At 38.5% G+C, this 15,353-nt stretch overlaps 1 protein-coding gene across 1 annotated transcript in view; it reads right to left on the minus strand.

Annotated features, from left to right (window-relative positions):
• The window catches only part of Hdac9 (histone deacetylase 9), a 756,932-nt gene that overhangs the window by 222,172 nt on the left and 519,407 nt on the right, over positions 1-15,353 (minus strand). The window contains exon 15 of the mRNA XM_032907647.1: positions 1,360-1,480. Coding sequence (XP_032763538.1) covers positions 1,360-1,480 — 121 coding nt within the window. The remainder of the gene's footprint in view (positions 1-1,359; positions 1,481-15,353) is intronic.

Below are 15,353 nucleotides of genomic sequence, written 5' to 3' on the forward strand. Positions count from 1 at the left end.
AAGTTGAGCTCTATCTTTATCAAATTAAAACCAAGACATGTCTACTTAAACAACCGAATATGTAGGCACCATAGAATCATGAAAATTAAAATGTTTGGGATAGAGGTCCTGTGGCTAGTTAGACAGCATTAGTCATGTTAAAATTTTTTTTAAAAGAGCAGCTATTAATATACACAGCAAAAGAAAGTACTTTATGTAAAGCATCTGTATGTTGAAAGCCTGATTTTACCCACAGGAACAAAGAACTGGGTATGGTGACAGGTTCTTGAGATGCTAAGAAAGGACCAAGGGTTCAAAACCAACCGGACTTTATAGACAGATACTGTCTCAAAATAAGTAAAAAGAACCAAGAAAAAATTATGAAAAGCATAAATGCTTAAATTGATTCATTTGCATTTGGATATATTAAAAACAAATTTAATTAAATTTTGAGCAAAGCCAGTTTCCTTTTGCTCCTGAAACCCGAGGAATCTCTTTCTGTTCTCCTTCCTGCTTACTCCTTCCCAAGCTCCTGGACCTTTCCTGATGCACACACAGGCAGGGACACAGACTCACGAGTAAAGCTGCTTATTTAGAGAGGCTCCCCACTCCTTTAAGAAGACCGCGCATGAGCAGCAGTGGGTAATTGCTGACCTCTCCTTGCTGCTTCCCATGACGCTTCCCTATGGTGTGCCATAAACATGCTCTGAACTGCCGAGGACCAGTTATCATTTTGAAATAATATTTAATTGGGTAAAAAAAAAAGTTTGACAACTTGAGAGTGATTCAATAGAATTCTTCAAAGGTGAGAGGCATGTTTTTAGATGTGTCTTTTAAGTTAAAACTGTAAAATATAATTATTTCAGCATATGTTTTCAAGTTATGTATTATTACTCAAATATAAGAGCTTATGAATAAAATATAATTTTTTACTACTGTTCTTCCACTAACACCTCTCCAAAATACCTATCATTTCGATGTTCATATTAAATCTCTGTACTTTGAACTGGGAAATAGAAACAAAGGAGAAGGGGAAAGGAAATTCCCACAAAGACAGTGAAAAGGTCTTACCAACATTCCACATAAAAATACAAGCAAACAAATGTGGTAACCCCCATATTTCTGCATGTGAAAATATACCATCTGATTGCAGCTCAAATAAAATTAATTTAAAAACAAGTGTTATCCACTTTTCAGTGTCATTTTCACATGTAGAATCTGCACTGGCTTCTATTTTACACAACTCATTCCAGGCAGCAACTGCTGGAAAAACTGATTTTTCTGTCACACTGCTTGCCAAGTATTTTGAGCTGACACCAGCATTGACTAATGGCAGTGCTGGAATGTGCTGTTCTCAGTAGACTGGAGGCCTGTACCGACCTAGGAGTGTCCTGGGGTCCAGCTTCTGTCCGTCCAGGGGGCTGGTGCCATACAGTAGTGAGTGATGTTCAGAATGAACAAGCTGAATTTCCTCCAGGCTGGCTTTTCGACCTTGAATTCGCTGAAAGAAAACAGCAGAAACCTATAGTCTTTCACTGACAACGCGCAGAAGAAAATGAGACCTCACATCACATTTAAGATGATTAATAACGGGCTCAGACTCATCACGCAGGAATGTGACATAGATTTGCCTGGTAAAGCACCAGAATAAAGACTGGAAAATGGAAATACGCAAGGTTCAGATAAACAGGCCTCTGGTGACATAAGCTTATGTTTTTCTGGCATAAAAAATTAACATAAAGAAATGAGCATCTGAATCTTCTGAATGAAAGTATCTGCTTCAGAACCAACAAGGGTTGCTGGTTATACAATAAGCATGTTTATTACCTACGTATGCTATGCCGACCTGGAAATGATGCTGGAAGGAAGGATGTGGCTAATGTCACCAAGCATGGCTGCATTAGAATTTCACTATCAAACACGTGTGTGCTCTTCCTGACAGCTCTACTCCAGTCCAACATTTCTCAACTCAGGGTCTGATTATGAACAGTTTGGACTGAACCAACATTTAGAAACTTAACAAGACAATTCCACAGTAGTTTTTGTTTGTTTGTTTTTTTGTTTGTTTGTTTCGAATCTAACAAAGTCTTATAAGTCATCAGTTTCCATTTCATATTTAAAATGTTTCATTTGAAGTGTTTTATAAAAGTATTCGTTGGTGATGGATCTGCAATCAAACAAAAACAGATCCCGCTGATTAACTTAAGACCATCTAGATTCACTTGATGGTTTATAATCAGGCTCCCAGGGGAAAATCACTCATTCTAACGGTCAAAATTATGCATTCCATTAAATCTCAGTTAGCCAGCATGTGCTGTTGCTGGCTACATGTCTCTCAGTACAGCCATGAACCAGACGATGGTTGCTCTGGTATATGATGTTAATCCACCCCCACTTCGGAAAACTGCTGTGCCTCCTTCCTAAAATTACACAAGGACATGAACGGCAAACTTAGAATATATGTGACCATAAGGAAGCAGTGAATGAACAAGGAAGCACCGAGCTTCGGTGAGATTCAAAAAGAATCCATCCTCCCATGTTGCAGAGGCAGAAAGAGGCACCAGGTAACTTGGAAGAGCCTCTCAGTGGGGACCAGGACAATTCTGTCCTCAGCCTCCTGCATGTAAGATGAGGAGGCTTCAGGCAGGCCTTTCAAAATGTTGATATGTGGTTCACTGAGAGGGCAGACGGGAGAAATGGCTGCCTAGTGACACACACGTTTTGCTGTGCAGGAGGCAGAGCTGTGCTTGTCATTAAAATAAATGATCACGTCACAGTTAGGGAGGAATGGTAGGGGCCACAGAATAAGAAAATGATGAGAAACAAAAGGCTCTCAAAAACCACCTTATGTTCCAAATAAACAAGCCAATACTTTCTGAGTTTTCCTTACCATAACATTGAAGTTCCCTGGTTTTGACACTCCTAGAGCATTATGTAATCCAGTTCATACTTCCAGAAAACTAAGGATACACTTTAGAGACATTATTCCTAAGATGAGACTTCTAATAAGATTTGATAATGATCAGGCACTGCTTTCATCAATTAACGAATATCTTACAGAAGCAGGTGAATGGCTAGTAACCATGAGACTTGGAAATGCTCATGAAAGACCAGAATGACCAAATAATTAAATAACAAGTGAAAGGTAAACTGAGTAAGAGGAAGTTGGAAGTCAAGAGCTCAGAGACAACATTTAACTAGTAGTTTTCAGAGGATGGAAAGTTCCTCCACTGAATCTTGGTAATTCCATGGTTGAAATGTCTAAAATTAGTATGAGAAAAAACTCAGAAAGTAGATGGACAGAGAGTCCTGGTTGCATTACGATGACCATTAAGAAACTAAACATCATGGACATCTGTCATATATGCAGATATAGAAAACCACCAACACATTCAATAATGTCAATATTTCTATTGTTTTTTGAAGTATTGGAGATTAAATCCAAGAATACATAACAGGTAAGTTCTCATCACCAAGCTTCATATACAGCCTTGTTTGAACATTATATTTTGAGACAGAGTCTTACAAGTTGACTAACATGGCCTTGAACTTGCAAAACTCTTACCTCAGCCTGGAACTACAGACAATACTAACAATGTCAATTCTATAGCTGGCATTAATACTCAAGTTTTACATAATATACTATCCTAAACATTTACCACATTTTCCCCTTTTATTTCCTATTTAAAAATTTTCAGGTCTACCTTGAAACTTTGCCTCGGATATAAAATGAAACGTCATCAATAGTGTTTCTATTGGTAGTTATATATATTTTTTATCCTATAGACTCCATGCTTGCCTCAAGTGTTTTTCTAATTCTCCAATGATTGAAAGAGCAATCTAGTTGAATTCCTAGTTACACCCTCAAACAATCACCTCTAACAAGATTCAGGATCCATGATACTAGGCAGTCACTCAAGTGACGACAGACTATTAAAATAACACGTGCTAAATTGCATGTGTCCCTCTGGGTAAGACTGACAAAGAGTCAATAAGGATTCAACCCCACAGTTCAACAAGACTTATTTGAGTTTCTACTTCTACATCAGTCTTTATTCTCGCTTCATTATTAAAATGCACCATTGTTTATAATTTTTCATCTAGATAACTCATTTGGCACAAATGTAGTATCCACTGTCTATCTATCTATCTATCTATCTATCTATCTATCTATCTATCTATCTATCTATCTATCATATATCTATCTTTGAAAATTGTAGTCCGTATGAAGAGGTAATCGTTCTTTTTTGTACTGTTTGTTTTGTTATTGAAGACAGGATCTCAATCTGGCCCCCAAAGTCACCGTCCTCCTGACCCCACTTCATGAGTTCTAGGAATACAGGCATGTTCCACCACACCATCAGGAAGAGTTGATTTCTTGACAATCCCCTGTGCTTCTCCAGCTGCTAGACAGAAAATGTAATAGAAGCCAGCCTATGACACATTTCTCATTTCTACAAGAGCCTGGAGAAAGATTATTTTGAGATTTGTGTCTCAGTGTGGGAACTTAAAGATAGCTGAGCTGAGACACCCAGTTGCAAGTATATTCTTTCTTAATACTGCTGGCCTCGCTCCGGCTCACTCCCCTCGCATCACACCTTCCATCAGTCACACTAACGTTCCTCTTACTCTGATCCTCACATGCTCCTTTCTCATTGGAATGTAGTCTTTCACTCGTTTAGGCTTAAAGGGATATTTTTATCTTGTCCTTTTTCTTTCTGCTTCTCATGTGCCCTTTATTCTTCATTTCTCCCCCAAGATGCTCCCATGAGTCAAAGGTCAAAAGCATAACGAGTCAAAAAATGGGACAAAGTGCTCTGTCCAACTTAATTTAGGGAGATGGTGAGTTCCATTCTCACAGTTGAGTGGTTTGAAGAATGGCTATGTGAATGTATCCATGAAATATGGTCCCAAAAGAGTTTTTAAAATTCTCAGCATATTGGGACATTTGCATACCTCCTCCATGGTATGTAAACAAAGGCCTTGGATCTTTGCCTATAAAGGCAAAGGAGTGAGTGCTTAAAGCTCTTCTTTTGTCTTCCTAACAAGAAACACTGCGAGGTAGTCTTGTGTTCATTGTTTCATTATTGTCTTGCTTTCAATCAGTGTCCACTGACAATCAAGAAGGAGCTAATGCTTAATGAATATCTAGTCTATGATTATGAGTATGATCAGATTCAACACAGACCCAAGAGAGCGTCTATTCAAATTGGAAGTTTTGTCTCAAGTCATGTAAAATTACCATATCATTGAGTCTTGCAATGCACCATGGTTCTTTCCTAAAGAAACAGTCTTTCTGAAATAAAGCCCCTTAATGCAACGTGATTATAGAAAGAATGTTCTGAACATGATCTACAAAGTCATACTGTGACAGGATAAAACGCGGCTTGCCCACACCCACCCACACACGGAGTGCACACACGGTATAGATTCATAGGTTTTTTTTTTTTTTCCTGCCAAGGAGCAGAGAAAAAAGGAAACAGTTCTATTCCTTCCTCTCCTGTGTTCAAAGCCTGGATTGAGGCCAGTGTCCTAATCAGTTCTCATTGGCCCTGGAGGAATCAGAACCTTTTGTAAAATATAATAAAGGGCATAAAATCATGATAAAATGCATGAAAAAGCAGTGCCTTTGGTTAGGGAACTAGGAATAATTTGGCAGAACAGATGGATTGCATTGGTTTGGTATTATTGAGGACATGAAAGGGCTCATTCTGTGGCGGTTCCAAACTAAGAGAAAATGTCCAACTTAAATTTGACAAGTCAAAGTACCTGCTTTGGGTGGGGGAGGGGACTCCGTTTTCTTTAATCATTTTCAAAGTAGTGACATATTAGTCAAAATTATCTACTGAAAGGTCTCAATTTCTAAGAAGATTTCCTCCATTATAAGTCAGTAGAAGGATGTATTTATATGCTTTTTCTCCCCCCAAAAAATCCACAGAACAGCAAAAAGTCATTGTTTGTGGAGGTATAAGCAATTTATTAATACCAAGGTTGCCTTCTGTAGCATCCGTAATATTTAATGGTTAGAGCATGGTCTGTTGATTATTCTTGATACACAATTTTCTCTCAATACAAAAAGAAATGTGGTCTCATTACTTGGTGCACAAGTATACTTCTTTTAGAGTTCCTGGGGCTGCAATCAATTGTTTAACCATTACGTTAAAATGTGTGTTGTTTCAAGCCCTTCACCTACTTAGCCCCTTTCATTCAGCTTTCATGCATTACCTGTTCCCCTCAGAATTTTGCTTAGGAGAAAGCAATTCAGCAGGCAGCCTTGCAGGTTTTTGCTTCTTTCTATTGGTCATATGGCGACAAAGTGGACTGCATTTGGGAGTCATTTGGTAGCCCTGAATTCTGTCCCTCATTCTCCCATGTCCTGACATGGGAGATTACCCATGAGACATCTCCACAGGCCTTTGCTTCTTCATGTATAAAAATAAAGGTTTGAATAAACTATTTTGAAGTTTACATTCAGTCTTAAATGGTAAGATTCTGGGCAAAAACAATAACACTTGTGCCTGTAAAGCTTAAAGCACACTTCATTGTCATTTATGAATTTGCTTCAGGGAAGAAAATGCAACGTCAATGTATGCTACAGTTTTTGTGGCAAGAGACTCGGGTATTTTCAAAAGGGTTTCAGGTGAAGCCAATGTTTATAGGTATAATCATAACTAAGAAAGTTTTTCATAGCTGATGAAGTAGTGTAGTGGATAAAGGTACTTGCTATGAGGACTGACACCCTGAAACTGACTTGGTAGACAGAGAGAACCTACTCACTAAGATCACCTTGGACTTCCTCACCCCTTAACACACAATTATAATAAATAAACACATTTTTTAAAAGTGTCTTTTTAAAAAAGAATATGTATTCCTAGAAAGTGATAGTTTCAAATAATAACTTTACCCCAGGATTTTTAATGGCACCAGGGTGGTGTGCGTGTGCGTGTGTGTGTGTGTGTGTGTGTGTGTGTGTGTGTATGTGTGTGTGTGTGTGTGTGTCACTTCTGCTTTCTTTTGTGTTGTTGGTTTTTTGTTTTGTTTTTAGGTAGGGAGGTTGGTTATTGGACTCAATACATGAACAAATGGTTTGCTTCTGTCCTTTATCCCCAGCCTGCACTTCTGGGTAACAACCTCTTAGTGTCTCCAGTGAATTCTTGAAACAGTATCTCTTTCATTCCAAAATATATGACCTATCTCCCTCATTGAGTTTATCTTGTTAAAGTTATGTTAGGGGCTGAATTACTGTTGCAAGCATTCCTGACATGGGCTCTATCTCAGGGCACAATGGAGAAGTTTAAGGGGTTTGGGTGCTTGGGCGTCAGCGCTTCCAATGAGCTGTCTCTGGGTACTAGTCAGAGTTATTCAGTGTATGCTTAAGGACAGACCAAGTCATGAACCACATGCCAGAGAGAGCAATGTGTTCTTCCCAGATACTGTGAGTTACCAACATTTGGGACAGTGCAATAGAAAAGAAGTAGAAAATACTCTGCTGTCTTCAAAATACTACATGCCTCCAATGTGTCTTAACATTACACAATCCAGTAGTTATAATTCAACTAAAATATTTTAAATGTTCTAAAATCCTTTGGAGAACCTGAAAACCCCATTTTACTATAAGAGTCTTTAGAAATAATAAACATACACAGTATATGATTTTAATTTTTATTTACATCAATTTCAAAACATTGTGTTCACCTGAATATAAGGGCAGGGGAGCCCAAGACATGATGCTCAATATTCATGATTATATGAAGAGAATTTCATCTTATAATTACTTTTTAATTCTAATAATTTAAAAGTTCGGCTTAAAACACTGTTTTTTATTAGCAATCATGCATACAACAAAGTTTCTATTAACGAATATTTTGTGTTGTTTGTACTCTGAAAAAAATTAAAGGCTAAAGTCTGTGTAATTATTCAGTGTGTGGAATGAGAGTCAATGCTGCTGATCAAGAAACCCTGCCTCAATTTCCAGGTACATGAAGGAAGGAAAAAATTCCCCCATATTAATACTGACAGTTTTGCAGAAGTTTTAAAATTCTAAATCAGGAAAGTTCTTGTTATAATCTGCAAGTGACATTCACACTTGTGTGAGTCTAGTGTACTATGACACACAAATAATTCTTGAAACAAGGGCTCCCACACTTTTAGCTTACAAGTCACACCTCGCTCATTTCCCCCCTTTCTAAACCATTGTATTCTTTAGAGACAATTCACAGGCCTCCTGGTTTGAGTTTGTTACATTGTGGTTGGGTTCCAAGGCACAAACATGCTTAAAAATGGTTGTGTGTGTGTGTGTGTGTGTGTGTGTGTGTGCGCGTGTGCAAACTAAACAGAACAGTAAGCTGTTGTGTGCTGCCACCTAGTTAGAGTAGTCTATAAAACAAATGTTTAATTGGTTTTCCATTAACCAGTAGTATTTAGTGCTTTGAAGTCTTGATGTAAAAAAAACCTGTACATTTTAAAAGTTTCCCACAGAAAAATATATTTCCTTATGTGGGTTTAAATAGAGTATTTTAAATTCAGCTTTGTATGCAGGAAAATATGTTTTAAAGGTCCTGTCCTGAAGCTACTGGGGAATCTTATGATTTTTCTCTAACATGGTCTTTGCTTGAGCAGTTCCAGAAGGAGCGACGGTAGCTTGGTTGTGTCCCAGAATTGTTTAGTAATTACTTTGTGTTGGCACTTGAATAAAAGAGTTAAAACATTTCACATTTCAGCATAGTGAGTTGCTCAGGGTTTGTTCTTACGAATTAAGCGAAACGAAGTTATTCAATATTAGTCACAAAGAGGCAATGCAAATTCCACGTAATGTGCAATCCAACAAAAGCATTTTAAAATGTTATTATTCTCAAAACAAATGTGAGAGCAAGCAAATGTCTGTGGGTGGCTCGGTGGGGCAAGGAGTTATGGAAGCTTCTGGAAAAACAACTACAAGTGCACTTCTAACAGATGATGGGTTAATCTGAACTTTCCCCCCAGTGAAGGGTACATTCTTCTGTTCAGGAGCACACATACTTTGCAAGCGAGGCTACCTAATTAAAGAGCTTATTTCTCAGGAAGACTCTAAATGACCCTTCTGGATCCATTTTTCATGGTGACCCAAAAAGTTGCTGGCTTTGTTTTTTGTTCCCAAGAGAATCACTAGCTTGAGTATGAATGATTCAATAGGGGAAAATATTTAATGGTGTTGGCACGGAGGAGTACTAACCACCTCAATTTTTAAAAGCAGTGCCACATCCTGCCAAGAGGTTAACCCATATAACCACCATGCTCTGGTAGAATGAGGACTAATGTTTTCTCTGGCGCTAATCAGAACTGCTCAGCAGAGCCAAATCGTACCATAGCTCACAAACTAGCAGCAGTGTGTTTACCAAAACATCCTTAGGAGTTAAATCTATTCGTGAGCCAAGAACGTACATCTCAGATGAATTCCACAGTAATTCTGATTTCATACCAAATCAAAGCTGGAAGCAATCTGAGTAAATATTCTACCCAACACCTTCATGTAGACATGAGAGAACCAATCGCTAGCAAGGTTAAATGACGTAAGGTGCGCAGGTAATTAAAGGCAAAATCAAAGTTGAATACAATCGTGAACAATCACTTTTGTGGGGTCTATATTGGCTAATTTGAAAAACAAACACTTGCTTTGTAGCTCACGCTATTATTTTGGAAAGAAATAATCCTTTTAATGTTTTAACATGTTGCCTTCTCTCGGGTATCATTGTTATTTCAAAAGTGTAAAATTACCTAGTCTGTTGGGGTAAGGAAAGCTGACTTCATCTACTTGTCAGCGGAATGGAGTGTCCTTGTCTTTTTCCAGGGTTAATTGCAACTTCAATACAAAACGGAACCAGAATAAGAACAGGAAGGAGGGAAGGTTATTCAACATAAGGTCTGGGATATTTCCTCCTCATTCTAACACATAGCATCACTGTTCTTTTTCTTGCTCATTGAGCCCTCAGACGCTTTCAAAACATTTGGGACCACTGACCACAGACTTGTTTCCATTTCCTCTCTGAGCCTAATCAACAAGAATCTATGTAAAATCAGTGACTTAAAGCCTTTTAAGGCTGATTATGTGTGCATTCATATGAACATTTGATCAGGGTCAGCTGATCCAAAAAGAGTCTTTTCTCCTTAGTCTCCTCTTTATACCCATCTAAAAACCTCATGTGTTTGATAAATACCAATGAGCAAGGTTATCACTGTCATCAAGATGTGATGACACAGAGTCACTTAGCAGGCACACAGTTTCAACCCCATAACCTAGGCCTACAGAGTAAGAAACATGGGGTTGGAGCAGTCTGTATTTAAACAGCCATTAGAGTATTTTGACATAAAATAGCATTTAAGATCTCTTTTTCTGTAAGCCCAGGTTGATTTCTAATCATGAATATTTGCAATGACCTGGAGAGAAGATGCTGTCTCCAAATGCAAACTTAGACAGTTCGAAGGGATGTACTGACATAGCTTGAATGTATCTTTTTTTTTTCCACTTGGTTGTCCTTTTCTATGAAGATGAATATATCCTGTCTCTTTGGAACGATTGATTTGAGAGGACAATGTCATGAGAGGACATTGCTTAGATTGCTAAGGAAACAGAGATAATCTCCTAGCAGACCTGACACTCAATTCTTGGGAAAGCAACCCACAAGGACCCTACCTCCTCTTTTTCACATGGGCTAGCACCAGGAAAGGGAGCTCAGGTGTCCTGGACACTTTAGAAATAATGTACTTGGTTAAATCTATAGTGTAGTCCATTAAATATCCACACCCAGCAGGAATGCAACCCAACTTCCTCTGCTGGAGTGAGTAAGTTAGCCTTGGGAGGCAGATCTTATCACTGTCCTCGATTCTATTAGAAGGTTCAGGAGCCATGTCTAGAAAGCCTTTAGAGTAGGAGGCCTCCTTATCTTTCACCAAGCCAAAGGTCATACATGACCACCCCCTAAGATTAGTAATTTTATTGCTTCTTTATTTAGTTTCTGTTTTATAGACTTAAACTTTTCAAAGTAATTTAGTATGAGATCAAAGCTTAGAGTCATCGCAAAAAGTGTGATAATATATTGTTATATTCATATTAAGAATTAGCTTGCAAAAAATCTTTAAAGATATCTAGGAGAATATATATTATTATAGTTAGCAGAGGGGTTGCTCAGGTGGAGTTCTGGATAAGGGTATAGATGCTATTATGTTGGGTTTTTTTGCATTTAATTTTTAAGTTTTCCTCTATTTTCTAGTTATATGAATTGGGAAGGGAAGAATAAGAGATCATAAAACTATTCCATTGGGTTTGGGTCTGTATTTTATTTTACATACAAGGAAAAGTCTCTAGGAAAAAGCATGGCATCAGTTTACTTTAAGATTTCCAAAATTTTATTTTGAGTATTTGAAAAATATCATCAGAGGCAGATGTTAGATTCTGAAGTGTATAAAAGTGAATACGCAAAAAACGGTTTTAGAAATTAGGTCGAAATCTGTAAAAAGCAAAGAGCAATTACATTCCTATGGACAACTGTTTCTTCACTTAAATACCCATGTCTGCATCATGCTATACTTTTTAAAGGAGGGTGGTCTATGTACATTGTTGAGATGCTTTGATAAGACATCTGTGCTTTGTCTAAGTTAAGAGCTAATCCAAGCCATGCAGGCACCTGGGAGACACTGTGCATTGGTTTCCTTCGTGTTGTTGTGATAAAGTGTTATAACTAAAAGCAGTTTAGGGGAAGAATGCGTTTATTTGACGAGCAGTTCCAGAGGGGTAGAGTCCACCATGGTGGTGGTGGCGGTGGGAATCATAACAACAGTCGGAGGAAGCCTGGCAGTAAAAGTAGGCAACTGAGAGACATTTTCATTCATACACAGGAAGCAGAGGAAAAGACCAGACAGAGGGACAAAGCAGTACACCTCGAAAGCCTTCCCTTGTGAGGTACTTCCCTCCAGCAAGGTTCCCCTTTACTGCATGAAACCCTCAAACAGCAGCACCAACTGGAGAGCAAGTGTTCAAGTCGATGAGGCTATGGGGGGACATACGCATTCAAACCACCAATCTGAAGCAGGAGGATCAAGAGTTTGGGGCTAGACTAAGCCTCAAAGACGCCAAGCAAACAAACAAAAGACCTAATCCCCAGACTGCACCTTTCCACGGTCGTATTTGTTAATTTGAGGGTTTGCTGTTACTAGAAAGGCTCCTGCTTACATAAGGACCAACCTCACCCATTCCAATCAACTTTATACTTGAGGTGCTTCAGTTTGTATCCAATCAGGCAGGGTTGTGTGATTTGAAATAATACAGTTATGTATTTTAGGGTTGGAAAAGGATGCCCGGCCATAAAGGTACGGTTATAATGATTGAAAAATTTAAGATCCATGGGAACCATACAACATTCCATTCATTCCCGCAGTCTGCTTCCTTTTACAAACGGACTTCAGGTGATAAATCTCAGGACCCTCCATACCCAGCAGTACACTGAAGTCTGTCACCAGCCTGTGCCAGTGCAACTGGGAAGAAGCCAGCTGCTACCAGGCAAGTCAAAGACCTGAGTCACAAAACAATGTAAAGCATAATGCCTCAGAGGACAAAGGGTCAAGACATTGCCAAGCAGGAAAACACCTTAAGGGGTACAAAGGCGAAGCAAGGGTGCTCACAGGAAAAATGCACTCGTTCCTTAAGATCAGCCCACCAAAGTTACATCTCCCAGTCTCCTGTTTCATGCACTCCATAAGAGATATTTGTGTAAAAACTGGTTTGGCCCCCATTTTCCCAAAAGCATGAAATATTTAAAGATGACTAACTCTAAAATTCACCAGAGACTAGGAAAGCCTTTTGCTAAATAATGCAGATGGCAAATGGTACGGGATGAATGAGTTCTTTACTCAGGAAAGGAGAAATCAATGCCACTCATTTTCTCTCACCTTGTGCTTCTTAGAGGACAGATACATTTAATCAAAATTAGAAACTGAATATGAGAGATGTTGATGATTGCATCATGGTCAAACAAGCCTGTGACACCAACACCATCCTCACTGCTCTGGTGGGTTCATTTACAACCCAACAGCTAATGAACTGTCTGATGTTAACAATGCATTGATGTTAAAAGGATTAATAATTCTACTGCACAGGCTAAATTGTTCACCCAACTAAGCTTAAAATTGAACAATTATGATAATTTTGCACTTTCAAAGAGAAGGGAAGGATCAAAGAACTTTAAGTCACAGTATCAAACACAGGCAATGCATTTGGCCTTGGGAGTATTATGTCTGTTGAATATTATCTATTTATGCATTTACATATCTACATATATGTATCTATTATGTATCTGTCTTGTTGTTTGTTATTATTTTTCTTTGTGTCTTTGCTCTGCTTTCATTCCGTGCTAGAGATTAAACAGACACTAGGCAAAGGCGCTAACACTAAGTTATGCCGGCAGCTTTCTTTTTGCTTTTAGAATTATAAGACAGGTTTCATCTAACTTAACCAGCCTGGCTTTGAATTCATTCAGTAACCAAAGTGATTCTTAAATGTGTGATTCTCTCTCTGCCAGAGCTCGACAAATACAGAGGCAGATGCTCACAGCCAACCATTGAACTAAGAATGTGGTCCCCAATGGAGGAGTTGGAGAAAGGACTGAAGGAGCTGAAGGGATTTGCATCCCCATAATAACAACAATATTAACCCACCAAACCCTTCAGAATTTCCAGGGACTAAACCACCATACAAAGATTACACAGGGATGGACCTATGGCTCCAGCCACATATGTAGCAGAGGATGGCCTTGTTGGGCGTTAATGGGAGGAGAGACCCTTGGTCCTGTCAAGGATAAATGCCCCCGTGTAGAGGAATGTCAGGGCAAAAAGGCAGGAGGGGGTGAGTGGGTGGGTGGTGGAGCACCCTCATAGAATCAGGGGGAAGGGGGTTTATGGAAGGGAAACCAGGAAAGAGGATAGAATTTGAAATGTAAATAAAAAATGTCCAATAAAAAAAGTGTAATTCTCCTGCCTCAGGCTCTGGATTAGGTAAGATCCAGCCACAGGTTTACATTAAACTAATTTGAATGATAATTTTGTTGATTGCATTTTGGGTGGCTAAAGTTAATATCCAATTGTGAGTTTCCAAAGATGAGTTTAGAATTGATACCATCAATGTCCAAACTGTAAATGACTAACATAATAACACTGACAATCATTATCTTAGGATCCATATAATATGCAAACAGTCAGGTACAATTCATATACCTTGAAACAGATAATACTGTTTAAGATTCAGGCTGAAGAGATGGTTCGGTGGTAAAGTCTATGTGTCGCTCTTACACAGGCTTGGTTTCCAACTGGTGGCTCATAGCATCCGTAACTCAGGTTTCACAAGATATGAAGCTTTACTGACATCTTCATGCCCGCGTGTGTAAATACTCACACAGGTACAGGCATCCACAGAAAAAAAATTAATGACCATAATCATAATAAACCTTAAAGTAGTTGTTATATTATTGAGGTGCAGATATTTTAATATGTTCTTAACAGATTAATGCTCTCAAGCCATAGTTGTAATCAAATGCTATTTATCTTCTATGCCAACCGAAGAAAATAAGAACTGTACTGAATTTCCTTCATGGATCCACATAGAAGCACAACCACCCCAATTCCACATGCTAGAGTGCCCATCTGTAAGGAGAGGGATGCCACAGATCTTGTGAGATTTGTGCTACCAGCCTTTGTAGCATGTCTAGAAGACAACAGAGACACAGCCAAAAGCTTCTTAATCACGAAATGCTGAAATCAATTAGAAAATGTACGGAGAATACTTCTTCTTTCAAAAAGATTCCAACATCAAGTGACGAATGATTTCAGACAAAACGGACATCTAGAATAAATAAATCAAGCAGGTGCTACCCATTTATTCCATATTTTGTAAATTTGATAGGCACCCTTCCAAATTGTTATCAGTTTTCTTTTTAACCTGGAGTGCCTAAAGCAACAGCTTTTTAAGCAGGCATGGGGCTCACCAGCAGTCTGAAAACATAAGCCCAGAGGAAATTGATAAAATAAAAATATTGAGACCTATCACAGAGTTATAAAGGTATCAATTAGTCACGTCAATAAAAAGGAGAGACTCATTCCAGTGAAACTGTTAATCTTTATACCTGCTCATTTCAGAAGTGGAACGTCGTGCACCTGAGTTGCAAGCATAGTTCAAAACGATAATTGCAAGTCCTTAACACTTTGCAAAGAGATCCTCAGATTAACTTGATTTTCGATGCTAATTTGCAATAATAATGCTATACTGAATGGACAATAAAGTTACGGTAAAACACACTCAAAGTTTTAGCATATACAGTGGACGTATGATGACACAGCTACTCTCGTCATTA

The sequence above is a fragment of the Rattus rattus genome, chromosome 7 (assembly GCF_011064425.1).
Source record: "Rattus rattus isolate New Zealand chromosome 7, Rrattus_CSIRO_v1, whole genome shotgun sequence".
Lineage (NCBI taxonomy): Eukaryota > Metazoa > Chordata > Mammalia > Rodentia > Muridae > Rattus > Rattus rattus.